Here is an 18570-nt window from a genome sequence, read left to right as displayed (position 1 = left end):
TTCCTTAGCTAGCTACTACCTCCATATCTGTTTGTCAGAAAAGATGAAAATCTAAAATCCTTCAAAATGCAGGTAAAAGAACACCTACTCTATTTTTGGCACTGTAGCTGTACCTCCCTAAGCTACACTTGTATCACAAAGATATTCGTACTTTCTGTACTCTTTTTTTTTTTTTTCTTCACAGCTTTTTCCAGCTACTGTACCATTAATTAGCCTACTGTTTTCTTACCAACATCTTTCTGCGCCATGCCCCCTGTCATACATTCTTCTTTTTCTGATCCCATATAGTGCAGATATAAACTACTTCAAGCAATAACTAATGTCCGTTTCCTTTAGCTAATAACTGTTAAAGCTGTAGTCAGCTGTCTGCATTCTACAACACCTATTTTATCTTGTCGTGTAACATGTGATTGTAAACTGTACTCTTACTGTCCAGGTGGACCATTGATAACCAAATGCAATAAAGTAAAGGTTGTTGTCCTTCCATTTAACTGTTGCAGTATTCATAACATTAGGAATCTCCTGCCAAGGATGGCCTGAAGTCTGGCCAGTATACCAAAGCCTTAGGTTGATTTAAGGTATGTCATACTCCACATGTATGCTCCTCGCATAGCATAGAGCATAAAGGTGACATCCAGATGTACCATCTGGAAAACATCTTTCCTGTCAGTCCAAACCCCATCTCTTTATCACTGGTCTGAATGCCAACATTCCGTTGCTGGTTTCACCAAGCCGTTGCAGACGAGTGCCCCACTGGGGTTTCTTTTTACTTTTTTTGTTTTGTTGCTTGTGGGGTTTGATGTCGTCCAAGAAGGGTAAATGCCGGTGAGACAGATTCCCCATAAAATCCACCACAAACACTGTCTGTTTTGCCGTGGCTCCTTGCACGACTATACATCCTGTTCCATCTGTTAGGCCTTTGTACCTGAAACCCTATGTAGCAGACTCTCTTCTTTGACTCTCTATCTTGAGAAACAGCATCTTAAGCTTCTCGTGAAAGATATGATGAAGAGAACTTCCTGCTCCAGGGGACAGTAGTCAAGAGAAGAAGGCCAAGAAACCTAGACTGGAATCTTCTGCTGTTTTGCCTCCGCTGGACGTATCTCCTGTGGCAAGTGAATGCTTGGAGGTTCACCTGGCTATATCATTGAATTCCTCTGCTGCGACTGGGTTGGAGGCTGTCTGGAATCGGACTTTAAGCACGTCCGAGGAGGCATTACAAATGTCCGCTTCGGAAGTTCAGGGGGAATCCTGGCTGATCCACTCTGAGGGGTCTAGGGGTGTTCCTCAAATATTAGTCAGAGAAGAAGTCCCTACTACCATTATAAAATGCTGTCCTGGGTCAGAGCCTTCCAAATTTTATAAGGCAGACATCCCATTGAAGAAAAAGCAAAAGACTAAGCACATTACTCCTGCTCCAAAGGACCCTCAAAGTGAGTGGCAGTCGTCTACTCTGGGTTTTAGTACTTTGATGGCTTTGAAACCTCAGGGAATTTCTGTTCCAGCTCCCACTTGGTCCTCTACAGCTCTTAAAAAAAAAACCCAGGGAACAAGATTCTTCCAAGGAAGAGCTGGATTCGGATGAGAAATCCCTTGTTTACTCTTCCTAGATTCTCCCTCAGTTTGATTATGGCTCAGAGGAAGAGGAGTCTACTATTCCTGATACTCCCTTTGAAGAGATTTCTTTTAGGGGGGGATGAACTCTAGGACAATTTAGTTCTATAATTGGGATTGTGCTCAAGTTTCTGTTGTACAAAAAAGATACTGTGAGTTGCTGCAGATGGACTCTGCTGTTCCTCCTGTTCTGGATGCCTTTTTCTAATGCTGCTAAGGCTCCAGACTCTCAGGCCCCTACTTCCAAGAAACCTGAAATTCTGTAGGGAGCCTGAGGACTGTAAATTTTTGTACAGGTGTCACGCTGACCCCTTGATGGTGTCTATAGCTTCTGACAAACACACTCAGTTGCTTCCTTCACCCAAATTACTGCCTTGATAACAATAACAGGACCATGGAAAGGCTAGGCTAGAAGGTTTATACCTCTGCCACCTTGGCTTTTAGGTCTGTTAATTATCAGACCCATATGTCCAAATATTTATTGTCTCCCTTGTCCCAAGCTTGTCTGGTTATTTCTGACCTTCCAGACTTTGAGGGTAAGACCCCGTCTCTTTCCGTGTTAGAGACTTCCTCCCAGGTGGCTCATCATTCCATCAAGTACATAGTTGTGATGCAGCAGGTGCTTTTTCTAGGGCTGCTGCTTTTGGGTCAGTGATGGAGGTATTCTTGGCTTTGGCTTCCACCTTTGCCTGATATTAAGGCTAAGTTGACGGATGTTACTCTTGATAATAAAGACTTGTTTGGTGAAGCTTCTGCTGCTTTAAGTTACTTCGGGACAAGGGTGAGTGTTTACAGGAACTTAAACATGTTTTTCTACTGTGCCTAAATTCAAGGGAAATTACCCAAGTAAGTCCGTTTTTGTTCGCAGGCCATCTTGCTCTCCCCCTAAGGGTAAAAAGGGTGGTAACTGGGCTCCTTCTGCTAAAGCTACTCAGACTTTTGTGCCTCAGAAGTCTCCATTTCCATTTAAACCAGGTGCTGTCTAGCTTGTTCTTCCCAGCCACTTTCCTCTTTCCCTGACCTTTCTCTCTTCTCTCTCTTCCTGTTGGGCTACGGATTACTCAGGATTCCAGGGTTCTGTCCATTATTCACCAAGGGTACTTCATGGTCTGGAAATCTCTTCCTCTTTTATGGGTATTCCTCAGCCCCCCTCAGAAACAACTATCTTTCTTTCTAGAGGTGCTTCGGGATATTTTGACTCTGGGTATTATTCAAGACGTGCCTATGTCCCTAAGAGGGGGGGTTACTCCAGGATGTCTTTAGTGCCCAGGAAAGAGAGTACTTGGAAACCAATTCTAGACCTGCCTCATTTGCATACTTTTCTGAAGGTGCCCTCTTTTCGAATGTTGTCCCTTCAGGCTTTTTTCCCTCTTCTACCTCCTCAGGTTTATACGGTGTGTCTGGATCTCACGGATGCTTATCTCCATATTTCAATTCATCCCCTTTTCAGCATGTTTTTACATTTCTCTGTTGCTTCCTGGCATTTCCAGTTCTCTGCTTTGCCCTTTGGCCTTTGTACTGCCCCAGGGGTGTTCACTAAATGCCTTGCTCCTGTGATTGCTTTTTGCAGGATTCAGAGGCTCCAGGTTTTTCCTTTCTTGGATGACCTATTTCAGGCATCCTCTCCAGACATACTGTTGCAAATTCTTCATTTTGCCATTTCTCTTTTGCAAAACCTGAGGTTCACAATAAGTTTCAAAAAGTCTTTTGCAACTCCTTGTCAGAACCATGTTTTTCTGAGGTGCAGGATAGAGCCTGTGCTGGCATCCCTGCCTCTTCCCAAGGCCTTGACGCTCATTTCCTTCTTTCAAAACACTTCTTCCTCTGAGCTGTATAACAGCCAGGGAATTTCTGAGAGCTGTGGGGCTCATGGCATCCACCATCCGTATACTCCCTCTGGCCAAACTCCACATGAAAGTTTCAGTGGTTTCTAAGTCAGTTTGGCTTCAAAATTCACATTCCCTAGAATTTTGTAGTTCCTCTTCTGCCTTGTCTCAAGAAGGAATTTCACTAGTGGATCCAGCAGTTGTCTCTAAATCCAAGGCTCCCCTTACATCCTCTAAGATGTTGGATGGGGAGCACCTTTTGTCTTCCAAAGGGTGCAGGGGGGTGTGGGAGTCTCTTCAGCAGAAAGAGCACATCAGTGTCTGAGATGAAAGCTCTTCTGTTGGCACTTCAGGTTTTTCATCCCCCCCCAAACATCTCTCATGGTGTTTATACAGTTTTGTGGTATGTAATCAAACCGGAAGGGGGGGGGGAGTGATCTTTGCTGGTCAGCACTCCTAGTGTGGGATCTTGCTATCCAGTATCAAATGACTTTTCAGGCAATTCATTCACTCAGGTTAAAATATTGTGGCAGACGCACTGAGCAGGTCCTTAACTCAATCCCATGAATGGATGCTTCACACATGTGTTTCTGGACATTGTCCACCAGTGGGGGTACTTCTCAAATAGATCTTTTTGCCTCCCTTCTGAACAGACAACCTACTCTATTTTGTGCTAGAGTCCCCAGGTCCTCTGGTTTGGAAGGTGGATGCCCTACCTTTTTCTTGGAAGGGGATGCTTCTCTGTGCTTTCGCTCTCCTTCCCCTAATTCCAAAAGTCCTCCTCAAAATTCAACAAAAGGATTCCAAAATCTTGTTGGTGAATCCATTTTAGCAGAGACCGCATTGGTTCCCTGTTCTGCATTTAACCAAGTACAATCCTAACGGTACCTTACAGGGTAGACCTACTCGCACAGGTCAAGAGATCTCTCATCCATCCCACCTGTCCACTCTTCAACTAATATTGTGAGTGATAGGATTTTGATTCCACGTGGATACTTTTTTTCTGAGGACGTGCTTAGGGTCCTGCAGGAGGCCAGGAAACCCAATACTAGGAAATTCTACTTACCTAAATGGGAGAGATTTTCTGTTTGTTATCTTTCTCGTAACTTGGATCCACTTTCTGTGGATGTTCCTTTGGTTCTTGTCTGTGTGACTTGCTCAGTGCTGGGTTGGTTTATTCTTCAGTAAAGGGCCATTTGTCAGCTTTCTCTGCTTGTTTGCCTTTATCTCCTCCTTTAGCTTTTAGATTTGAAGATGAACAGTTCCTTAAAGGCATTCTTCATATTAGGCCTCCCAGAAAGCCTGTTCCTCCCCCTGGGATCTTAATTTTGTTTTGGAGAAATTAACTCTGGCTACTTTTGAACCTGCTGCTTCAGCTTCCTTGCAGCATTGCTCTTGGAAGACTGTACTCTTGTTAGCCCTTACTTCTACCAGACTGATGTCTGAGCTTCAAGCCCTTAAGGCTTGTCCTCCTTTTTGGTGTTTCATAAGGACAAGGTGTCCTTTCGTATTAATCCTCCTTTTGTGCCCAAGGTGGTGAATGAGTTGCCCATTAAATCAGTCTATTAATTTGACCACTTCTTTTTCTCCTCTCTGCAGTCTGCTAGTGAGAAGGTGCTGCGCACGTTGCATGTGAGTAGACAGCTCTGATTTTATTTGGATAAGACTTAAACTGTTAGGAAATCTGATCAGCTCCTTTTCCTTTCATTGTAGGGCCTTACAATTAGTTGTGTCCAAACAAACTATTTCATCTTTTTACTTCTAAAGCTGTTTCCTTTTGTTATTCCTTTCATGTTAAGAGCATTCCTTGTTCTGTTAAGGCTCATTCTACTAGAGCTGTGGCTTCTTCTAGTGCTTTTTTTCAAGGGTTTGGATACTAACTCTATTCTTGAGGCACTTGTAGGTTGCCCGATGTAAGGTGAAACTCCAATGGCAAAGGAAACAAACCAGACTCCTCCAGCAGACCACAACTAAAATGAACAGACTGGAAACAGCACAGCTGAGTAACTGAGCATAGTTTAATTTCTAAGCGCTTTCACCTTCGATAAAGCATCATCAGAGATAAAAAAAAAAAAAAATAAAAAAAAAAAAAATCAGAAATAAAATAAAACTGGAAGAAAATCGGTCACTCTCAGTAAATATTTAACCAATAAAAACACTTGTCAAGAACAAGTGTAGCAGCATTTAATGTGACAGTGCATATATATGAAGCACAGATGCACATAAAATGGACCTAAAAACAGACATAAAAAACATAAAACCAAATAATATGCTACTTGAGTGTAAAAATTCTTATTTTAATGTAGCAACTCTTGCTTTTGAAATGCAGTTGAGAGAACGTATCATTTAATCTGGGTTTATTAGTTGCATTTAACCAGATCTGTCAGTATAATTCTTTCTGTTCTAATAACAGTTCACACTGTCTCCCCCTCTGTCTGACATACAAACCCTGCCAATGAAAAAAGAAAATCTCCTGAAATCTGGGCAGTATGTAGTGTATTTAAAAAGAACATCTGTAGATTTGGATTTTGTCATAAACATAGGATTGCCAGCTGTCTGGTTTTTGACCGGACTGTCCGGTTTTCTGACAAATTGTCCAGTTACAAATTTCATTCAAAACCGGACATGTGAACTCCAGGTTTTGTGCCACTACGTAGCTTTTTCCGGATTTACTTACAGTGCGGTAGTAAAAACAAAATACACTTCCCAGTAATGCTTCACAGCTCTTTCCGATTGGGTCTGGCGCTACTAATCTGTGGCACTGTTTTGGAAAGTGACTGTGATATGGGGAATTTGTATCATGGGGGGAGAAGTTAAACTAGTACATATGAAAAGGAAATATTTGTCTTCTCTGTTTCTGCTTGTTATTCAAAGGTATGTTTTATGAAGAATAGCTCCGGACAGTAAACTCTTACAAGGGTGGAAAAAGTTTGTATGTGTGAGTGTTTATTAAAAACTGTAGCACCTTTCTCACACAGTTTATACATTCTGGGGACGCGTTGTCCCCTTTTTCCTAGCTCTACCTTAGTAGAGTTGAGTTATTCCTTTTGCAGACTCATTGTCTTTGTAAAGCTTTTATATGCATGTTTTTTTTTGTTTTTTTTTTGTTAGCTGCATTTGTCAAGTTTGAAATAACTGTTCGCACTGATTATTTTTTTTATATTAATGGTGGAGTTAAATGGACTATGGTAGCACTTTATTTTCCACCTGTCCACATTCCATAGCCACAGTACATATTTAGTTTCCTCAGTTCTTAGGAATGCAGAGCCTGTCGCAGTGGTTTATTAGTAGTGACCATTACATTGGTATGTAGTCACTTAAATTGTTCACTTAGCTCAATTAATGCTTGAGTAATTATTCCCTTATCAAACAACTTGACCGTTTTCCTGAGACCATATTAATTAGTGATGGGAATGATGGCTCTAAAATGATTCATCTCTCTAATAGTCCTTTTGCTGAAGGGCATTGCTTGTGGTTCTTATTCTGAGAGTATTTTGATTAACCTGACCATGGGTTGTCGCACATCCTTCAATATCAAGAATGTTTGGTTTGGTGTACGAGCCCTAATTTTCTGGTAAGTACTGAATTTTGTTAGCGTTCATGAATAAGCTACTGTCCAGAATCGGGTATACTCAGACAAGCAACCATACCCCTCAACTGTGATTGATTTTGAACTCAGCATTTTTGCTCTATCCCTCCTAATTCCTCCTGAAATGGTACATTTTGGACAAAGGTGGTGAATTACATTTAATAATGATGAGTGCAGTTAAAGACTAAGATCAGAATGCATATTAATTAATTTGAAACATTAACAGAATAAGAGAGTGTTTAATAGTACTAGTATTTTAAGTGTATATGATTATTTCTTGATGTGGATCTGATTCTGTTGAGATCTGTCCTTGACTGGTTGAGAGCCATGAAGTACATCACTCCTTTAAAACTGTACAAACCTGAATTTTATCATCTTCTCTAGCTATACCTCAAGCACTCACTCACTGTAAATTTTTAGTGAGGGGTAATGTATCCAGTAGACATGAGTCTGCAGGTAGTTATTTTGCACATATTTGTGCACTTGTTCAAGGTAAATATATTGGCGTTACTTTGCATTTCTGTGTTTGCAGTGGTTAAATTAGATGATTTTGTAAATTAGGTGTCTTATTTTTTCAATCGCCTGTATTATAATATGCTCATTGTGGCATTCAGAGGCATGTCAAGTAATTGGTACAGGTAGCAGATATGTTTCTTTTAGGTGACAGACACACTGCTGAGGAATGTGCATTTGGTAAACAGTGGCAATGCTTTGACAACACTGCCCTAAGTCAGAGCGTCGAGACATAGATGTCTTCACTGCAGTGTGGAGCCTGCCGGATGTTGCACTATTCTGACAGGGATTTAGACAGATTGCAGGCCATATATCACAACCCCTTTTATCTGAATGTTCTAATTAACAGCCTGGGCATTTTGGTAGTCGCATAAACATAAAAATGAGAGTACATAAAATCTCTCGTGTTCAGTTCTAAGTATTTTTTCTTATTCCATGGTCGGGGTCTACAGTAAAGTAGTAAAACTAGCTTAGTGCAGTGAACTGGCACCACAGTGATGCACTTCCAGGAATGTTGGCTGTTCATGCAGCTGTGATGTATAAAAAATATAGTTTTGCAATTGGCACAGAGGATTAAAGCTGTGAACATTAGCTCTTGTGGTACAGATTTTGATCATTTTAGCCCTCATTTGCTTACTGTATTCCTTGAACAAGTCACTTAACCAGGAATTCCTCCCTGATTGCCCCTGAAAAAGGATGTACATCAGGCCTAACTGGTTAATAAAAAGACTGTGGTGGCATTATTTTACTGAAGATAGGCATGTTAAAGTGGTACTTTAAGTAAATGACTGTTGAAAAGATCTCTTATTTAGTGTGAGTCAAGGAACTATTAGATCCAAGGATTTAAATTTTGCTTGTGACATAAACAGGCCATGTTGATGAGACACATGCGTCTCAGAAGGTCCCCATGCACTGGAACAAGCTTTCCATCCCTAGCCCTATTTTAGCATAACTTTGACCAATAGATGGGAAATTGGAAATCATCCCTGTTACCACATAGTTTTTTTTCTGGACTATCCACAAATCAAATCAATTCTCTGGTAGTCGGGAAAACACTGTACAAACTCTAATATTCTGTTTCACAAAAGGAAACAGACTATCAGTGTTTGTTAAATTGGCTAATTTACTATGCTTTTTTTTACAGAAAAGCATAGTAAATCGTCTGAAAGCAGGCATCCGGAAAAAGAGGGCGCTCCCATCAGCTGATATCATGGTGATGTCACAAAATGGCCAGAGCATGGATGGAAGAGGGGTGGGAATGGGTGGTGTTATGGGTGATGGCAGGGGCGTAACCTTAGTCCGGTTTCAGCCACAAAGAAAGCTGGCAACCCTACATAAACATGTTCATAAATCCATTCTCTAAGCTTTCTAGTAGTTTTATCTATATAGAATGCAGAGAAAACTGAACATGTAGCAAGGTAAACAGCCATCTTCGTATTACAATCACATACCCCTAGACATGAGCAAGTTTTGTCATGTCCATGAACAAGTATATATGGTGTATCTTGAATAAATTTACAGTATTTACAATGGCCACACTGTCATTTTTGAACTTAAAAATCTCGTAGTACTAATTTTTCAATAATATTTTTGAGATTTTCACCTCTGCTGTATGAAATTTTGGGTACTGGACCTAAAACCTTGTGGTATTCAGTAATGAAAACTGTACTGCAAGTTTCATTTAAAATACCTCTTAGTGCTGTTATCTGCTGGTTATATCTAATGATCATAGCAGCAGCCGTTTTATGATTGTTGTTGACAGTCTTATTACTCCATGAAAATTCATCTGTGTTTTTTAGTGTTAATAACTAAAGGGGCAAATTTGTCTTGTCTGCCTTGTAATATTTCCATCTTAACAGATTCAACTAATTCAGTAGGGTAATCCCTTTCTCATAAAATTTTACCAAGCTTGTTTAGCTCTTCATCAAATAGTGTCAAGAGAAACTATTCTTGAGAGGTGACAGGCATACCATTTGGCTTTTCATGTTTCTTTGCAAAGGAGGATTGCAGCTATTATAATGTAGAAAGGAGTTTAAATAGGTCTCCTTTCTGAATGTTTGCAGCATATCTTCTTTTGCTGCCTGTCTTTAGTTATTGTCACATCAAGAAAGTTGATGGAATCACTTCCAGCTGTGGATGTAAATTCCAAGAAGCTAGTGGAGGCATTTAGTTCAGATAGGAATCGCTCGAACACTGAAACATTATCCCACAAAATTAGGATTTCCCTCCTGTGTTATTTCTGACTTTATCTCTGATGCCTTTATTGAAGGTGAGAGCACTTGGAAATTAAATTAAACTACACTTGTTTTTTCAGCTGTGCTGTTTCCAGTTTGTTCATTTTACTTGTTTGCTGGAGGAATCTATTCTTGAGGCAGCTACCTAGACTTCTGTGCATACATTTACCAAGCCCTACAAGTTGGATGGAATCTCCAGAATTAGAGATGGTTTTGCAAGGGCCATTCTTCATGGTTTCCTAGAGGCCTCTGCTGGTGGTCCTCCTCCTAAGTTTCTTCTCGAGCTTTGGCGCACTCCCTATTGCTATAAATACTGCAACAGTGAAATGGAAGGACTTAGTATAGTTGTGTAAAATCTTACCATAACAGTAGATGTTCTTCTCTTCACCGTTGCAGTGTTCACTCCCTCCCTTCTCCCCCTGGTCCATTTATCTTTTGGATATATTGGTTACCTTTTTTTTTTTTGTTTGTTTTCCTTAGACGGACTATTCTACTGGGGCTCTCACTTCTAAGGATGGTATGTCCGATTGACACCTTTATGCTGTATACTACACAAGGAGCATATGTGTTATGTACAGTGTACTTTAAAGCAACCTAAGGCTTTGGTATACTGGCCGATTATTTGGCTGCCCTTGGCAGGGGATCCCTAATGTAATGAATATTGCAACATTGAAGAGAAGGACATGTACCGTTATGGTAAGATTTTACTTTCCACTTTGTGATAGCCTTGTGTGACAATGGTTTGGAATAATTTTGTGTGAAAATAAATAAACAAAATACACATTTCAGTCATTTCACCTTGTCTGACTGTAGCTCCCTTTGACATTTTTGTACAGCCCAGCAGTTTATGGAAGAGTATTCCATTTCAGGCACCTAATGAAATTGGTTTCTCCTAACTGAGTCCTTAACCTTGAAATATTTTCTTTTGAATTGGTTGGCATATCTATATTAAAATTTCTGTCGTAAAATACACTGCTCCTGATAGTAACAACTTCAGTAATAAGAATCCCAGAACTGCATGCCTAGTGCTTCACAAGTACAGGGTGCCACTTGAGACTTAATCCCTCCTTTATGCTGAGATTGGTCTCAAAACTGGCTTTGACTTAAACCATTCACATACCTTTCTTTAAGACTAAACCTCTAAACAAGGGGAAAAGGTTTTGCCTCTTGCTGTGCACAAGCAGCTGAAGTAGGCCTAGCCAGTCTTCAAGCAACCATTAAGTGGGGTAGGTAAGCATTGTTTTGTTTTGAGTACCTTGAAGCGAGCTTGCAGAGGCAGATTAAGTATCACTACAGTAGGGCTACCACTCTTGGGCTTTTTCAGAAAACTAAACTGGAAACATTTGTGAAGCAGCTTCCTGGACTTCCATGATGTACATTCAAGGAGCAGAGCAGGATTGCCATTGCAGTCTGGCAGGGTGTGTTCCTCCAGCCTAGATCTGTGGTCAGAGCACATATGGTTTTCTTACTGTTTGTAGGCATTGTGAATAATACTACACAACTAATCCATTTGATGTAAATAATATGGTAATGTAACAGCAGGTGTTCAAATAAAGGTTTCCATGCTGCCGCATAAGCTCACTAGCTGCAACTACTAGGGGTTTTCCTTGCTCTACTGTATTGTTAAAAATGAAAACAAATTTAAGGTGACCGCATCTTCCTACTCATGAAATCAGCATTATGTCATTATTAGTGAAGACCTTGCAACCCTTCCTGACAAGGAATACCACCAGGATAAATGTGTATTCTTTGCCATCTTTACTCACACAGCAAATGGATTGCATAGGCCTATAGGTTCACAGGTGAGTACTAGACTAGCTGCCCTTGTGGGCCATTTTAAGCTTAGCAAATTTCCCTCATCTCCCTTGTCTTCCAAGTGTCCTGTTGATGCCCTTTGCATGGAGTGGAACTCAGCCCTGCTCTTAACATCAAAGAGAGTAGCATGCTCAACTTTGGTGCTGGAAGAACAGAAGGCTGTGGGTAGTATTCCCATTCCAGGTGATAGGATTGTTGGCACTACAGTGCCACATCTGGGGGTGCTGCACTCCTGAGTGCATCATCCTTCAGATGAGAAGTTAAGCTAAGGTCTTAGTCTCATCTGCTTAAGTTGGTAGCTCAAGTGGATGTAAAAGGTTTCATGGCACCTATCGAAAGGAACAGTGGAAGTTCCACTATGCCTGTCCAAATATCCCCCTAGCAATAACAGTAACCCCATGGGTTTCTTCCAGGATTGACAGATTTGTAAAGGGACAGGTAGGGACCAAAAAAAAATGGTCCTTCACGCTAAGTGAAGACCGAAAAAAAAAAAAAGTCTTTAATGCGGAACATCATCAGGTAGTTCTGCATTAAACAGAAGTAGCTCTGTTTTGTGATTTTTGATTGGCCTGTATGCCTGCATACAAGCCAATCAAAAAATCACACAGTGGAGGCTGTTTTGCTGGGATTTTAACTGGGAGTGTGGGACTCTGGATCAGGCTGCTGATCCTGGGACAGTCCCGCTCAAATAGGGACATCTGGCAGCCTTTGTTTATTCTGAAATGAGGCCAGTAGCCTAGTGGGTTTAAATCTGAAAACAAAGGATAAATAAAATAATCTGAAATTTGAAGTCATGCCAGATGAGCAGATTTCCACATGTGTCAGTTTCCTCGAGTGTTGTGTATAATGCTGTGACAATGGTGGTTTTATTTATTTTTGTGGTGCTTATACTGACTCAACTAAACTTTCAGTTGCTTCCTCTAATTTTGTCAGTGAAAAGGTAACTGTAGGATTCAATTATATCAAGTAAGTGCTAAAGCAAATTAAATTAATTTTCACCCAGTGTGTGTTCTGACTGTTGTACTTGCTTTCAGACTTTCAATGTTTGTATTGGAAACTAAGCTAGGTTAAGGGCAAGAAAATCAATTGGGCCTTAACCCTAGCTTGTTCAAGTCTCCTGAAGTTAAAAGATTTACTGCTTCTGTGTGAATCACATTGCACATGTCATCTGAAATCTTAGAATACTAATAAGACTGTTAGAATGTGTGAAATTACTCAACGGCAAATGATATTGAAGTTAGATTTCCACATTTCGTTTCAGATTGTGAAAGCAGAAGTATTGGCAAAGACTGATTCAGGTTTGGAGGTCTCCATCTTGCCCAGTAAAACGGCTGCTTTCTTGCCAACAGTGCATTTGTCTGATCACATGACCAACTGCCATCTTCTTTGGAAGTCTTTTCAGAAGGGAGATATTATCTCTGGGGCAATATGTCTGTACCAAAACAGGTCTGGCATTGTATCCTTTTTCTGTTAATGTTGTACAGGTTCCTGAAACCACTGTGCTGCACTTTGGCTTCTGTAGGGAAAAAGTTTACTTGTTGCAGTATAGGCCGCTGAACTAAAAACACCCCTAACATTCTACAAGTAATGATTGTTCACTTTGAGACTTCAGGCATGGTAATGAATTCAATCTTGTAACATATGTCAGATTTATATCTGTGTTCCTAAATTTTGTTTTACAAAAAGGTGAAAGCCGCATTACTTTCCTGCATCTCCTGGATTTTAAATTCATAGTTGTTTTGTGAAAGTCATAATACTAGGGGATGTTGTGGTGTATTTGTCACAGTTGTCTTTAAAAAAATGTTGTTGCTGAAGTGTCAGTTTTGTTTTTCATGTTCCAGATTGGAAGCATAAAGGGTAATGTATATGGGTTTCTTTATGGCATGGCACCAGAGAAAATCTGAGAGAGAAAAATGTGAATTTTATTTTATTTTATTTTTGCAAAGAAAATATCAGTCATTCTGGAGGCAATAGTTTTGTACTTCAGTGCTGCATGTTTTATAACCCCACCACTCTTAAGTGGTAAGTTCTTATTACTGTGGGTTGTAGTCAGAACTACAGGCAGCAAGACAACTTACCTTTTAATGTACTTTTTTTTTTTTTTTTTTTTTTTTTTGTAAGATTAGTGGACATCTGATTTTAAAGTAAAATGATCCCATCGTCAGAGTACTGAGTAGATTTAGTACTTTAGTTTTACTCCCAAAATGATTGCCTCTTGGCTTCCAGTTAAAGTGAAATGGAATTAAAACCTGGAAGTCAGATGTCTTGCTTTTCATTAGTATACATTTTCCTTCCCTCGCATAATAGAATGTGGATAGCCAGTCTATATTCTAATACACTTTTGATCAGTTGATTAACTGGCTATCTATAGTTATTTGACAAGAGTCATTAGCAAGTGCAGGTGCTGTGGTCTTAATGGTTTATTTTTTGTTATAATGATCATGGTCAGGTTGCTAAGAATGACAGCATTGAGATGAAATAAGTTTCTTTGGCCAGTCTTTCATTTTCTTCAGTCATGCACTGTATGTAACTGCAAAAAGTATATGATGTTCTTCGTGTTTCACTGTTGCAGTCATTACATTCGGGTTATCTGCTTGCAGGTAGCCCTCAGTCGGCCTGATTAACAAAGTCTTGGGTCCTGCGTCAGTTGCTGTTCCTTCTTCCATGACGTCAGGTTGTCAAAGGTATAAAACATGCAGCCGACGCCATTATGTCAGTCTTTCTTGCCGTGCGGTGCCTGAAGCAGAAACAGTTCGCAAGTGCCGGTCGGCCGACTCCTGAAATTTTCATTTTCGAGTTTCAGAACCGAAGTCTTCAGCTAAAGCGAAGTACCCTGTTGGGGAAACTTTTTTTTTTCTTGCTCATTACCAATGTCAGTAAAAGTTAATTGCATTACTTGTGGAAAGCAAATACCTCATAAAGATTTTCATTCGTACTGTATTCTTTGCCTAGGCCCTGACTACGACGTACCTTGCTATCAGTTTTGTGCCTTATTTAATCAGCGCACTATCCGTCGTCTGTATATTTTTCACCTCTAAATATTTCGGTTCTCGGTTTAATTATCCAGAAGTGTCGTTGGTTAGCCATCCGACTACCGGGATTCTGAAAAAACGCAAAGATGAAGACAGAGACAGGCCACCGAGGTCCAAAACTGCCGATGACGGTTCTCCTAAGCTAGTCGCCAGTTCACCGGTACTCAGTGATGCACTTTCGCAGCCCTTGATTCCCGCTACTTCTGATTCACAGGCCTCTACTGAGACCCATTTGGAGTCCGGTATGCCGCGAGATACTTCAACTACGGAACCTGCGGATGTCTCTACCTTGGATGGGTCTAGAGCCGCTGTTCAGGCACCGGCTTCTGAGGGTGTATTCTGGCCTACGGACTTGCATATTAAACAGACTCCTCCTTCTTTACTTAGGCCTAAGTCTTGACCCATGCAGTAAAAAACTACTCCCAGGTCATATGCTCAGGCCTCTATGCCTAAAAAACAAAAAAGAATGACTGAAGATCTAATGACTCTAATCAGGGGTAGCCACCCCCCCCCTTCTAAGAGGCCTAGGACTGAAGTTGATTATGAATCTTCTGATCACGATTCTGTTTTTTCTGATTCTTCTGATGATATGGATTTGCCCTTATCTACTTATGAAGATTCTGATGCAGAGGACTCCATTCCCTCTGCTTCCCCTCCTGAGGCTTTTTCTTTTGGGGAAGTCTTGTATACTCTAAGGGAGCATTTCCACTGGGAAAGCCAGGATTTTTCTGATTCAAAAAAGAGGCTTAGGGATTTCTTATTCCTACCTTAGCATAGGCCTTTAGCTATTCCTCCTGTACTAGACATTGATGCTTTTACGGAATCTAGTTTGGCCCCTGATTCCCTGCCTCCTGCTCCCAGAAAACCTGACAGATAATACAGGGTCCCCAAGTCCCACAAGTTCCTTTTTAAAAATCCTATTGCAGATCCAGAGACTGTTTCACAGGGGCCCAAGGGCATTAAGGCTTCTACTGCTAAAAATCCTACCCCTTCTAGTAGAGACTCCAGGGCGCTGGATAGATGGGGTAAGAAGGTTTACACTTCTGCAGCCTTGGCCATTAGGGCTTTAAACTGCCAGTTTCATATGTTAAAGTATCAACAACATGTTATTGGACTGCTTAAACAGAAAATGATGATGATTCTTGACTGTGTGGAAAATAAAGATTTACAGGACTTAATGCATTCTGCTGAACAAGTTGGAAAACATACTTTGCAGTGTGGTTTTGATTCATTAGAGGCCTCTTGTGGGGCTGCTATTACTGGGTCTGTGCTCAAAAGGCATGCTTGGCTTAAGGAGCAATCTTTGCCTGATCATGTTAAAGCTAAATTGTTGGATGCTCCTTTAAATCAGGACCGGCTGTTTGGCAACAAGGCTGAGGAAGTTCTTAAAAAGCTGGAAGATAAAGCTAAATCTATGCAAACTGTTAAAGATTTTTTTACAAGTTCAGCCTCCTAGATTTAATATGCACTGGGCCTCTAAGAATTGGTCCTTTCCAGCCCCTTCCAGGTCTTCTCAAGCCAAACCCAGACACAGCAAAACCACCAGGTTTCAGTCCCAGGGGGACACACAGAACTAAGCAGTGGGAGGCATCCACTTCCAAATCAGGGAATAATAAGACTCCCCCCCCCCCTATGGTAAACTGTCTCAATGACTTCCTTTTAAAATTTCCAAGCACTTAATAACTGACTGCCCTTTTGGGGAGAAAGATTGCTCTTCATGCAAAGAACTGGGAACTCATTACCCAGGACAGATGGGTTTTAAATATAGTGTCCTAGGGATACAGATTTCAATTCCACACGTTGCCACTAAGCGGGTGGCCGGACCTACCCCCAAATCAGTGGGCAGATGCCCCAAAACAAGTACTTTCTCTCTTAAGCTTGGGGGCTATTCATCTGGTTCCAGAAGAGGAAAAGGGACAATGTTTCTACTCAAGACTTTTCCTGGTACCCAGAAAAGACAGTTCATGGCATCGTATCTTGGACCTGTCTACTTTAAACACCTTTTTGGAGATTCCAAAATTCAAGATGCTGACTCTTCACCAATTACTCCCTATGCTAGGCAAAGATGCCTGATTGGAAACACTAGATTTAAAAGAAGCATACCTGCACATCCCAATCAGGGAATCTTGCAGAAGATACCTATGCTTCAAAGCAGGCTACACGCACTAATCAGTTCTCTGCACTGCCCTTTGGCTTATGTACTGCGCTCAGGGTATTCACAAAGTGCCTAGCTCCAGTTATTGCTTTTTGCAGGCAAAGAAATAATCAAATATACCCATACCTGGACAATTATCTAATTCAGGCAAAAAGCCAGGGCATACGTTTGAATCATCTGGACTTTGTACAAAGGGTTCTAACTTGTCTGGGATGTACACCATAAATGAAAAGAAATCACACCTGGTACCCTGTCAACAAATTTATATTTCTGGGAGCAAGCTTGAATACAACTTCCCAGATGGCTTACCTCACGCCAGAGAAACAAATTCATTTGACAACCTACTTCAAACAAGTGGCCACGAAATCCCTGCTATCTGCAAGACAAATACTGCAAGCCTTGGGGTTTATGGCCTCCTGCATTCTTCTAATTCCATATGCAAGACTGCATATGGGGAAACTATAGTGGTATCTAAAAAGCCTATGGTGTCAACATTCTCAGGATCTAGAAACAATGATTCCTATCCTACCTTGCCTTTGCCTAGAGTTCCTTTGGTGGGCAGAGGCCTGCCGCCAAAACAAGGGACTACCTTTCACACCACCCCTTGCCGCCCAAACAAAAGCATCAGACTATGCATGGGGGGCTCACCTGGCAGGGAAGTGCATTCAGGGCAAATGGAACCCAAGTCAAATGCACCTGCATATCAATCAAAAATAAATGTTAGCTCTACAGAATGCTCTGACAGCCTTCAAGGACCACATTCTTCCAGGACAACTAATGGTAAAGGACAACACCACGGCTATGTGGTACATAAACAAACAGGGGGTACACATTCTTACCCCCTCTGCAGACTAACCATGGCATGGTGGAACACAGCCTTGAGCTACCAAGGGCACCTACAAGCTCAATTCCTACCAGGAAAATTAAATACACTGGCAGACAGACTAAGCAGAAACCTCATCGACCCACATAAGTGGAAACTGGAACCAAGGATTTTCAACATGTTGCCAAGCAAATGGGGGAGCCCAGATATAGACCTGTTTGCCTCTCCCCAGAACTACCAATTGGACAAATTTTGCACAAGGACACCCCACAAACGAGCTTGGAAAGTGGATGTTTTTCCCTTCAGCTGGAAAAACCTATCAGTTTATGCCTTCCCCCCTCTGCCTCTGCTGTCCAAAGTACTACTAAAAATCAAACGGGACAAACCAAGGATGATTTTGATTGGTCCAGACTGGCCGCGCCAATACTAGTGCCCCTTTCTGAGCAGTGTGTCACGGTTAGCCCCATGGCACCTGCCTCAGACTCCTTCCCTGTTGTCTCGGCAGGAAAACCAGATTCTGCACCCTCAGCTTCTAACGCTGAACCTTGCAGCCTGGCTAATTACATAATCTCTCCTTTACCATCCCTCAATAAACCTGTGATGACCTGTGATGGATATTTTAGAGGCAAGGAGGACTAGTACTATAAAATCTTATGCTGAAAAATGGAAAAGATTCTGTGCCTGGAACCAATCTTTAGGGATGAGCACAGCAGCATCCAATTTACCTCAAATTTGACAATACTTAACTGAGATGCTTTACAAGGGCTTGTCTTTTTCCTCCATTAAAATCCACACCTCAGCCATTTCAGCTCATTAGAACACAGAACCTCCCCTCTTCTCTCACCCATTGCTCAAGCAGTTCCTCAGAGGGGCCAAAAATTTGAGACCACCCAGGAGAGCTCCAACCCCAGCATGGGACCTTAACTTTGTCTTGGAGAAACTCACTCTACATCCTTTCGAGCCAACTGC

General features: G+C 41.3%; 1 protein-coding gene across 1 annotated transcript in view; it reads left to right on the top strand.

Annotated features, from left to right (window-relative positions):
• The window catches only part of PDCD11 (programmed cell death 11), a 1563481-nt gene that overhangs the window by 347040 nt on the left and 1197871 nt on the right, over positions 1-18570 (top strand). Inside the window, 1 exon segment of the mRNA XM_044056566.1 lies at positions 12853-13047. Coding sequence (XP_043912501.1) covers positions 12853-13047 — 195 coding nt within the window.

This window comes from Protopterus annectens, chromosome 14.part0 (assembly GCF_019279795.1).
Source record: "Protopterus annectens isolate FY-2018-M chromosome 14.part0, PAN1.0, whole genome shotgun sequence".
In the NCBI taxonomy this organism is placed as follows: domain Eukaryota; kingdom Metazoa; phylum Chordata; order Ceratodontiformes; family Protopteridae; genus Protopterus; species Protopterus annectens.
Note: the sequence above shows the minus strand (reverse complement) of the source record. Positions and strands in the feature narration are given on the sequence as shown.